This window comes from Eschrichtius robustus, chromosome 15, assembly GCF_028021215.1.
Source record: "Eschrichtius robustus isolate mEscRob2 chromosome 15, mEscRob2.pri, whole genome shotgun sequence".
Taxonomy (NCBI): Eukaryota; Metazoa; Chordata; class Mammalia; order Artiodactyla; family Eschrichtiidae; genus Eschrichtius; species Eschrichtius robustus.
In genome coordinates this window covers 20,678,109-20,690,194 of record NC_090838.1, presented here as the reverse complement: position 1 = coordinate 20,690,194, position 12,086 = coordinate 20,678,109, and the positions used below count along the sequence as shown (strand labels likewise).

Here is a 12,086-nt window from a genome sequence, read left to right as displayed (position 1 = left end):
TGCATATAAGCAAAATAACAACAACAGAAAACGAGGGTAGATTTATTCCATGATGCTTATAGGAAAGTAATTTGGGGGCCGGCATAAAACATAATTTTCTAACAATCAGAGCTAGGAGAAGTATCTTGTCACTCTCTCTGCCTACTTGCCAACCAAGTCTTACATGACTCCCTGAATTCATATCCTATGTTCCAACCAAGCTTTTCCCCAAAGAGGTCCTTGCTCTCATAACTCCTGATTTTGCATTTGCTGTTCCTTTTGCCTAGAATGCCATTTATATACTACTTGAATTGGCTTGTACTCGTCCTTCAAGATTCTCTGAGCAAGGGTCACCTCCTCTAAGAAGCCTCTTTGACTCACCCATCTATGTATCTTCCCCAAGAGCCTATGCTTATAGTCTTCACAGCACTTTCTCACTACATTACAATAAACTGTTCTTTTTATCTCCAGTGCCTAGCACAGGCAGTCAAAGTTTTTTGACTGCTGAAGTGCCTGAAAAGAACAGCTTTTTGTATCAGAATGGTGACTGGGTCAGGAGACTTCTATGGCTTTAAAAGCTATAATTCTATTTTAATATTATCTTTGTAATGAGGAAGTATATTTTTAAGTCTCTATTCATAATACACACAAATACCTCTATTTCAGGCTTTTCTATTGAGAGTACACAAACATAAAAGATCACTAGTAAACACATATAGCACACATAGTTACCAGAAAAGAAGAATTTGCAGCTGTCACTGTGCCATATGGCTTGATGAATGCAGGTTTTAGTTTGGCCATTTGCTCCAGGGAGGAAGGACGAATGCCATTATCTTGAGTAACTGTATCTTTTCCTATAAAAATATGAAGTTTTTAACTCTAAGGCACAACAAGCATTATATATCTTCTCCAGAGAAATACACCTTAAAAATCACAAGAACAAATAAAATGTAAACCACAGATATTCACTAAAAAGAAAGCCTCTTATAGTTATCAAGATATTACCAAATTTGAAAATAAATTCTTAAGACTTCTGGGAAATAATCTAAATGATTTAACATTAGAAAGGATACCCTATTTTCTTAAGATATTCATTCACATTTGGCTCTTCTATACAGAAGAGATATGAATGAAGAATTTTAAAAACAGGCATGCACATAAGAACTAAAACATATCTGCAAGATCTAAAGGAGACATAAAAACTTCCCTTTTTAAAAGTTTTACCAGGGACTTCCCTGGTGGTCAAGTGGTAAAGAATCCACCTTCTAATGAAGGGGACGCGCGTTCCAGCCCTGGTCAGGGAACTAAGATTCCACGTGCCTTGGGGCAACTAAGCCTGCGCACCACAACTACTGAGCTCGCGCGCCTCAACGAGAGAGCCTGTGTGCTGCAAACTACGGGGCCCACGCGCTCTGGAACCCGCGCACCACAACTACAGAGCCCACACACCCTGGAGCCCGTGCACCACAACTAGAGAGAAAAAACCCACATGCCACAACTAGAGATAAGCCTGTGCGCCGCAACGAGGAGCCCGCATGCCTCAACAAAGATCCCGCGTGCTGCAACTAAGACCCGACACAGCCGAAAATAAATACATAAGTAAATAATAAAATAAAATCTTTAAAAAAAAAATGTTTACCTACTGTTACAACAAGGATTGAAACTTGAGTCCATGTTTAAGAATAAAGGCTGAGTGTTTTGGAAAGAGAACCATCATATTTACTGGAAAGTCACTCGGGGTCTTTGGAGTTTTGGAAGAAATTCAGAACTCCCTAACAAATATCAAGAGCATTAAGAGCATTCTCCTCTACAAAGTTAAGCAAACTGTTTTACCTGGTACTTTGAAGGGCACGACATCAGAAAGGAGTCCTTCATCCTGTGCCTTTTTGGCCAGGCTGTGTGAGCGCAGTGCATACTCATCCTGTTCCAGCCGAGAAATAGCGAAGGCGGCAGCCAGTCGGTCTGCAGAGTGGCCCATGGTCTCATTGGTGGAGAACTCGGCCACTGCTGGAAGCTGAGAAAGGAGATATTCAGGACCAGGCACACTGTTAACAGGTGCTATACCATACCTAGGGTTATTTGGGAAAGTTAAAGTCTACTATCAATCAAGACCAAGACAAGGGAAGTTCTTTCTGAGCAGGGCATCTCTAAAAAGGGCTTACAAATTCAAATCTTCGAACCACTATTTTTTCTTTCTTTCCATCTGGACCAAATAATTAACCTTTCCCTGTAACTAACAGAATCTGCAACTGCTAGAGCATAACTGAACCCATGCTGTCTTCCCTAAGTCTAAATCTCTGCAATGGGATGCTTCAGCAACACAAGTCTTTATGTAAGCGTTCACAAGTCTCACCTCGGGTGACAGGAAATTCAATCTGAATTTAGAGATTAAAGACAGTCGCTGACCCAGAGTCTTGGCCTTACTGAGATCCAGCATCATCTTCCTCATTTTCCTTGAATGGCGAATAGGGACGTCAGACATTAACTCTACACCGCCTGCCACGACCACATCACACTGGCCGGAAGCAATCAAGCTGACAGCTACAGGGCACAGGGCACAGGTACATGAGCATCTCTTGTATAGATAAACAGGCCATTGGTAATTTAAAATGTTTATCCTTTTTTTACATTTAGGCTTCTTGATTTAAAAATTGTATGATAGTTACTAGCATTGTACAACATGTGTAATTAAGGTTTTTTACCTCGTCAGAGGGATTAGGGTAAGGTTTTTAAATGACTAAAAATACATTCGACGCACTGGAGAAAAACAAGTTTCATTCAGGCTGTATGGACATCAACTTCCGGAAGTATCCACTGGACCAACTCTCAAACAAATCGTACTCTAAACCAAAACTTTTGGCATATTTTATATGCTCCCAGCTTTAGTTTCTATAATGACTTTTTTCCTATAAAGAGAATTTCAATTTCTACTAGAAGCTAGAGAAATTCTGGCTTTTAGATAGAAGGCAGCCCCTTTCCCTCTTTATGGCCACTGGCAAGTACTGTGTCGCTCTACCCAGACCCATGCTGCGTGGAGTGGAGGATGCCCCCATCCCTGCCTCTGGCTTCATCCCCTGCCACCCCTTAGGTGGCAACCTGGCCTTGATGTCACTAAGAGAGCACATCATGACCATATCTTTCACGTTTCCTGTCTCTTCACAATAAGGGTTGATGCTACAAAATGTCCCACAGATTTGCTAAGTTTTTTAGGAGAATTCCTAACTAATTATAAAAATGCCTAGATGTGGGGGAAAAGTAGAGGAAAAGAGTTGTATCATCTAAAGCAGTGACTTATCACTGTGACAATGGTAGAGGGAGGAAGGCCACAATCTTTGTGGGGGAGTATCATATTAGAATCACCTAACTAAAATCTAGCAGGTTATAAACTTCTCATGCCTCAAATCTAGAAGTATCCCTCCAACAAATAATCCCTGAGATAGCCAGCCACACTACTGATGGAGAAACTACAAGAATGGTTGTGGTCCTCAGGTACGGAGGGCAGGAAAAAGGGCAGAGAACTACTGTCAAAAATCAAAAAATTTAAACATTACCTTATTTTTTGAAACACACAGAGATCATTTATTTCTGTTAAGAGTAGTTTTTAATGATCATATAAAAGACAAAGGAGAACTACCTTCTGCAGTCAAAAAAACATACCTGTGGTCATGGCTTGGTTGGAAGAGATGCAAGCCATGGTAACAGTGTGAGCAGGAGTCTTATCAGAGAAGCCAGCTCCGAGGGCAGCCTTCAGGAAACAGAGTGAATGAAATGATCACTTACGAAGGCAGTGCTACAGGTAAATGGTGCTTTAAGCAATACTTCATTGTATGGTAAATCAGGAAAGGATTTGAGTTCAATAATCCATAGAGTAATATTTAAAATAAAACTAAGCACATCACAGAAATGGTTTACTAATTTTTCGTCTAGCCATTAACTGACAAGCACTCTGCCAAGTTCCTTGTAGCCATTTTCTAGTGTGGTATTCAAGCCTACAACAGTCTTGCAGTTCACCTGATTTCTTAGCAATGCTTTTCTCAGAGCTTTAAGGACATTAATATGTAATTTGATTTTAACTTGCTTAAATTTGCAAGTAAACCTAAAGTAAATCTGCTACATACAGTTGACGGAATGATGACCTATATCATGGTGTGGGGTTCTCATGACCTATGTTCCTGCAGTTATAAGGCTTAGTAGTAAAGCAAAGTCATCAAACATGAAAATAATTTCTGAAGAACTGACCCCTCATGAACAGATTCCCACACAGGTCCCTGCCTGATTACACACGTCTCTACTTTCACTGACTGCCTGATATTTCAGACAGCACACCGTGATCCAACGCAGAGAGGAACTGGAAAACATGCCAAACATGCAAGAGTTCAAGTTGATGCAAGAAATTTTGGAAAACTGCCTGAGCCTCAAGTGAGCCTCTGACAAATAAGGGTTAGACCAGTTAACAACTGGAAATGAGAAAACTGGTCAGGATGATGACACAAGAGGTGCTTCAAAAGAGAGTAATTTGAGGGGCCTTGAGAAAAACTGAGGCCCTCCTTTAATCTAAAAATGGACAAGAGGACATCTATTATTTTATTATACTATTTATTGAGTAAATTATGCTGCCAAAAAAACAGTGAATGCCTGATTCCATTTTTGTTTCTGTAAAGAACTAATGCATACGTGCAAAAATAAAATACTTACTTTTATAATATTAAATTTTCACTTTAAAAACAAAGCTCTCAACAGCTCATCTCCCCCCACCCCCTACCATCATTTACTATGAAATTCTGGTTCCTATTAAGGGAATTAATTTTTAGTGGCCTTTTTCTCAAACTATTTATCCTCAGAATACAAGATTTTCTATAATTTGGTAAGGTTAGCATGTTTCCAAAGCTGAGATTAAAGGGTTCTGTTTCTTAACTGATTTTTATCTTCATACTTATACTACCTATACTAGTTACCGCATTTACCACCATTCACCATAATCCATAGGGACAGAAATGTGTTACAGTAGTGTACATGCAACATGACCTTACTCTGGTCTTTCCAGTGAGGCCTGATACTAAGTGCCCAACACTTTGTTGAAAACTACCCGCTGGCAGCTGCACCTCAGCCTCTCAATGTAAACCAACCCAAAAGGAAGAGAGAGGCAAGTCTCCAAGGGGAAGGGGAGGAGAGCTTCCCAGTGGGGCAAGTGTAAAGGGCACTGAGGTTGTAATGGCCTGATCCTCACGTGGTCCTCTCTAGCCTGTGTCACACCCCTGGCCCCAGATGACTCTCAAGACTGAAGGAACTTTAAATAGAAGTGGCTGCTGGTGAACCTTGTCTACATGTTTCTATTTAAAGTCTGAATAGCTCTCAAGGCAAGCTTAGGCTCTAGATAGTACAATGAGGGGAAAGGAGGAAAATGCCTCTTAGTTAAGTTGGAGAGCAGGGAAGTATGCTGAGGCCCTTCAGTGAAGTCAGGTTCATGGGAACTCAGCAGCAGAAGCCTTTCAGGATTTCATTATTACACTATTAATACAGACAACAGGTGCTTAAAGTTTTCTAGCTGGAAGTCACAGTAGCCTTTAGGTTACAAAACAACTATAGAGAGACATACTTATAACATATCCCCTCAATTTAGCCTTTAGTATTACAGGGCTGGGAGAGGGAATCTACCACATGTCAATCAATAGCTGAGATTTGCATATGGATATAAAATTTCCAGAAAAAAAATTATGGCTTTAGTGTTGGGATAGAATAGAAATATAGAGAAAATTGAAACAGATTTAATATTTACTTTTTAAGCGCTCTTATAAGAGTCACTTTGTTTTTTTCAGAATATAAAAGTTGAAAATGTTGATATACTCATGAAATTGTCATATTTGATACATTTAGAAGGGTGAAGGTCCAGGGAAAAACAAAAAAATCAGGACGGGAAAAAAAACCCTCTTCCTGTTCTTAATTCTTTCCTGCCTCCTTACAATATACAGTAGCTGATTATGGCGGACTTCGGTAACACCAGGCCTTCAGCAGTCAACATATACTGATGAGTAAAAAGGGGGGACAAAACAAATACTTTCAGTCCTGCTCATTTCCCCTTCTCTTGGCTGACACTGGTGAAAGTTACTGCCCTTCCAACTATACTGAACACAATAATATGGCAAGCACAAACCAGAAATAAAGAAAATGCTTAGCACAATGAAATGTGCTTTGGAGCCAACTTTACCCAAATAGTCACTTTTGAATTGAAACAAAGCCCAGAAAATGTTTTTGGACTATTCATCATGAAATGCCTGTAGAACATGCTGCAGAAGTTCCAAGGCCTGTCATTATTATCTCAGCTGCCCAATAAACACTACATGGAGCTTTGCCAACTAGGGTAAAAGTAAATGCCTGTGAAATAGTTAAAAAAGAAACTGCCCTATGTGTCATCTAGTCAAAGGGAACAAATGAATAAGCAAGGCTACCTCCAACAAAAACCGTGTTATGAAATAAGTTCTTTGTAAAATGTTGAAATTTTAAGTTAGAGGCCACAATATCTAGCATTACTAAAAGTCACATCAGCCATACTTTGCCATAATCTCTATTTTCCTAAGAGAAAACAAACTAAAATATCCCAAACCAGCTTAAATAATTGATTTGATGTATAGTATAAATATATTCTAGTATAGTGTACGTCATTTGATTTATACTATAATTCTTTTAAATATAAAATAATTCAAGTAGTAAAATCACATTTAAGTCAAATATAACTTTAATGAATTTTTAAAACTTTTAAAGAGTAAATTCTATTAATTAAAACTCAAATTGATTCTCCTATCAATCTTTAAACAATATAAAGTTTGTTTTACTCACCTCTCTAGCCACATTGCTTGTTTTGACTTCCTGTATAACTGTGCCGAAGATGATATAATCAACAACATCCTTTGGGACACTGGTCCGATGCAACAAACCCCTGCCAGCAGAAGTCCAAAGCAAAGAAACATTTCATACATTCAAGATAGTGCCATAGATCATCACATAAAGCACTACAGTTAACTTTGGTTAAAAGGTTAACTTTAGATTTAAGAGTAGAGATTGTATCTTTTCCTTAATTTGACAAGCATGTGGCACCTTATCAAATAAATTAAAGTCTAATTTAAAAAGTCAACCTTTGGCGGTAGGGGCAAGATGGCGGAAGAGTAAGATGCGGAGATCACCTTCCTTCCCACAGATACAGTAGAAATACATCTACACGTGGAACTGCTCCTACAGAACACCCACTGAACGCTGGCAGAAGACGTCAGACCTCCCAAAAGCTGTGTGGATGAAAGGCTCTTGGTGCTCCAGCCAGGCATCAGGGCTGTGCCTCTGAGGTGGGAGAGCCAACTTCAGGACACTGGTCCACAAGAGACCTCCCAGCTCCACGTAATACCAAACGGCGAAAATCTCTCAGAGATCTCCATCTCAACATCAAGACCCAGCTTCACTCAACGACCAGCAAGCTACAGTGCTGGACACTATGCCAAACAACTAGCAAGACAGGAACACAGCCCCATCCATTAGCAGAGAGGCTGCCTAAAATCATAATAAGTGCACAGACACCCCAAAACACACCACCAGACGTGGACGTGCCCACCAGAAAGACAAGATCCAGCCTCATCCACCAGAACACAGGCACTAGTCCCCGCCACCAGGAAGCCTACACAACCCACTGAACCAACCTTAGCCACTGGGGACAGATACCAAAAACAACGGGAACTACGAACCTGCAGCCTGTGAAAAGGAGACCCCAAACACAGTAAGATAAGCAAAATGAGAAGACAAAAAAACACACAGCAGGTGAAGGAGCAGGGTCAAAACACACCAGACCTAACAAATGAAGAGGAAATAGGCAGTCTACCTGAAAAAGAATTCAGAATAATGATAGTAAAGATGATCCAAAATCTTGGAAACAGAATAGACAAAATGCAAGAAACATTTAACAAGGATGTAGAAGAACTAAAGAGGAACCAAGCAACGATGAAAAACACAATAAATGAAATTAAAAATACTCTAGACGGGATCAATAGAAGAATAACTGAGGCAGAAGAACGGATAAGTGACCTGGAAGATAAAATAGTGGAAATAACTACTGCAGAGCAGAATAAAGAAAAAAGAATGAAAAGAACTGAGGACAGTCTCAGAGACCTCTGGGACAACATTAAACGCACCAACATTCGAATTATAGGGGTCCCAGAAGAAGAAGAGAAAAAGAAAGGGAGTGAGAAAATATTTGAAGAGATTATAGTTGAAAACTTGCCTAATATGGGAAAGGAAATAGTTAATCAAGTCCTGGAAGCACAGAGAGTCCCATACAGGATAAATCCAAGGAGAAACACGCCAAGACACATATTAATCAAACTATCAAAAATTAAATATAAAGAAAACATATTAAAAGCAGCAAGGGAAAAACAACAAATAACACACAAGGGAATCCCCATAAGGTTAACAGCTGATCTTTCAGCAGAAACTCTGCAAGCCAGAAGGGGGTGGCAGGATATACTTAAAGTCATGAAGGAGAAAAACCTACAACCAAGGTTACTCTACCCAGCAAGGATCTCATTCAGATTTGATGGAGAAATTAAAACCTTTACAGACAAGCAAAAGCTGAGAGAGTTCAGCACCACCAAACCAGCTTTACAACAAATGCTAAAGGAACTTCTCTAGGCAAGAAACACAAGAGAAGGAAAACACCTACAATAACAAACCCAAAACATTTAAGAAAATGGTAATAGGAACAGACATATAAATAATTACCTTAAATGTAACTGGATTAAATGCTCCCACCAAAAGACACAGACTGGCTGAATGGATACAAAAACAAGACCCATATATATGCTGTCTACAAGAGACCCACTTCAGACCTAGAGACACATACAGACTGAAAGTGAGGGGATGGAAAAAGATATTCCATGCAAATGGAAATCAAAAGAAAGCTGGAGTAGCAATTCTCATATCAGACAAAATAGACTTTAAAATAAAGACTATTACAAGAGACAAAGAAGGACACTATATAATGACCAAGGGATCGATCCAAGAGGAAGGTATAACAATTGTAAATATTTATGCACCCAACATAGGAGCACCTCAATACATAAGGCAAATACTAACAGCCATAAAAGGGGAAGTCGACAGTAACACAGTCATAGTAGGGGACTTTAACACCCCACTTTCACCAATGGACAGATCATCCAAAATGAAAATAAATAAGGAAACACAAGCTTTAAATGATACATTAAACAAGATGGACTTAATTGATATTTATAGGACATTCCACCCAAAAACAACAGAATACACATTTTTCTCAAGTGCTCATGGAACATTCTCCAGGATAGATCATATCTTGGGTCACAAATCAAGCCTTGGTAAATTTAAGAAAATTGAAATCGTATCAAGTATCTTTTCCGACCACAACGCTATGAGACTAGATATCAATTACAGGAAAAGATCTGTAAAAAATACAAACACATGGAGGCTACACAATACACTACTTAATAACGAAGTGATCACTGAAGAAATCAAAGGGGAAATCAAAAAATACCTAGAAACAAATGACAATGGAGACACAACGACCCAAAACCTATGGGATGCAGCAAAAGAAGTTCTAAGAGGGAAGTTTATAGCAATACAAGCCTACCTCAAGAAACAGGAAACATCTCGAATAAACAACCTAACCTTGCACCTAAAGCAATTAGAGAAAGAAGAGCAAAAAAAACCCCAAAGCTAGCAGAAGGAAAGAAATCATAAAGATCAGATCAGAAGTAAATGAAAAAGAAATGAAGGAAACAATAGCAAAAATCAATGAAACTAAAAGCTGGTTCTTCGAGAAGATAAACAAAATTGATAAACCATTAGCCAGACTCATCAAGAGAAAAAGGGAGAAGACTCAAATCAATAGAATTAGAAATGAAAAAGGAGAAGTAACCACTGACACTGCAGAAATACAAACGATCATGAGAGATTACTACAAGCAACTCTATGCCAATAAAATGGACAACCTGGAAGAAATGGACAGATTCTTAGAAATGCACAACCTACCGAGACTGAACCAGGAAGAAATAGAAAATATGAACAGACCAATCACAAGCACTGAAATTGAAACTGTGATTAAAAATCTTCCAACAAACAAAAGCCCAGGACCAGATGGCTTCACAGGCGAATTCTATCAAACATTTAGAGAAGAGCTAACACCTATCCTTCTCAAACTCTTCCAAAATATTGCAGAGGGAGGAACACTCCCCAACTCATTCTACGAGGCCACCATCACCCTGATACCAAAACCAGACAAAGATGTCACAAAGAAAGAAAACTACAGGCCAATATCACTGATGAACATAGATGCAAAAATCCTCAACAAAATACTAGCAAACAGAATCCAACAGCACATTAAAAGGATCATACACCATGATCAAGAGGGGTTTATTCCAGGAATGCAAGGATTCTTCAATATACGCAAATCAATCAACGTGATACATCATATTAACAAACTGAAGGAGAAAAACCATATGATCATCTCAATAGATGCAGAGAAAGCTTTCGACAAAATTCAACACCCATTTATGATAAAAGCCCTGCAGAAAGTAGGCATAGAGGGAACTTTTCTCAACATAATAAAGGCCATATATGACAAACCCACAGCCAACATTGTTCTCAATGGTGAAAAACTGAAACCATTTCCACTAAGATCCGGAACAAGACAAGGTTGCCCACTCTCACCACTATTATTCAACATAGTTTTGGAAGTGTTAGCCACAGCAATCAGAGAAGAAAAAGAAATAAAAGGAATCCAAATCGGAAAAGAAGAAGTAAAGCTGTCACTGTTTGCAGATGACATGATACTATACATAGAGAATCCTAAAACTGCCACCAGAAAACTACTAGAGCTAATCAATGAATTTGGTAAAGTAGCAGGATACAAAATTAATGCACAGAAATCTCTTGCATTCCTATATACTAATGATAAAAAATCTGAAAGCGAAATTAAGAAAACACTCCCGTTTACCATTGCAACAAAAAGAATAAAATATCTAGGAATAAACCTACCTAAGGAGACAAAAGACCTGTATGCAGAAAATTATAGAACACTGATGAAAGAAATTAAAGATGATACCAATAGGTGGAGAGATATACCATGTTCTTGGATTGGAAGAATCAACATTGTGAAAATGACTCTACTACCCAAAGCAATCTACAGATTCAGTGCAATCCCTATCAAACTACCACAGGCATTTTTCACAGAACTAGAACAAAAAATTTCACAATTTGTATGGAGACACAAAAGACCCCGAATAGCCAAAGCAATCTTGAGAACGAAAAATGGAGCTGGAGGAATCAGGCTCCCTGACTTCAGACTATATTACAAAGCTACAGTAATCAAGACAGTTTGGTACTGGCACAAACAGAAATATAGATCAATGGAACAGGACAGAAAGCCCAGAGATAAACCCACGCACATATGGTCACCTTATCTTCGATAAAGGAGGCAAGCATATACAGTGGAGAAAAGACAGTCTCTTCAATAAGTGGTGCTGGGAAAATTGGACAGGTACATGTAAAAGTATGAAATTAGAACACTCCCTGACACCATACACAAAAATAAACTCAAAATGGATTAAAGACCTAAGTGTAAAGCCAGACACTATCAAACTCTTAGAGGAAAACATAGGCAGAACACTCTATGACATAAATCGCAGCAAGATCCTTTTTGACCCAGCTCCTAGAGAAATGGAAATAAAAACACAAATAAACAAATGGGACCTAATGAAACTTAAAAGCTTTTACACAGCGAAGGAAACCATAAACAAGACCAAAAGACAACCCTCAGAATGGGAGAAAATATTTGCAAATGAAGCAACTGACAAAGGATTAATCTCCAAGATTTACAAGCAGCTCATGCAGCTCAATAACAAAAAAACAAACAACCCAATCCAAAAATGGGCAGAAGACCTAAATAGACATTTCTCCAAAGAAGATATACAGATGGCCAACAGACACATGAAAGAATGTTCAACATCATTAATCATTAGAGAAATGCAAATCAAAACTACAATGAGATATCATCTCACACCGGTCAGAATGGCCATCATCAAAAAATCTAGAAACAATAA

General features: G+C 38.7%; 1 protein-coding gene across 2 annotated transcripts in view; it reads right to left on the bottom strand.

Moving 5' to 3' along the window:
- Positions 1-12,086, bottom strand: part of HADHB (hydroxyacyl-CoA dehydrogenase trifunctional multienzyme complex subunit beta) — a 43,327-nt gene that overhangs the window by 7,406 nt on the left and 23,835 nt on the right. For both annotated transcript variants that reach the window (XM_068564579.1, XM_068564580.1), the window contains exons 6-10: positions 6,814-6,913; positions 3,637-3,724; positions 2,333-2,520; positions 1,813-1,993; positions 712-833 (exon numbers count right to left, since the gene is read on the bottom strand). In XM_068564579.1, the coding sequence (XP_068420680.1) occupies positions 712-833; positions 1,813-1,993; positions 2,333-2,520; positions 3,637-3,724; positions 6,814-6,913 (679 nt within the window). The remainder of the gene's footprint in view (positions 1-711; positions 834-1,812; positions 1,994-2,332; positions 2,521-3,636; positions 3,725-6,813; positions 6,914-12,086) is intronic.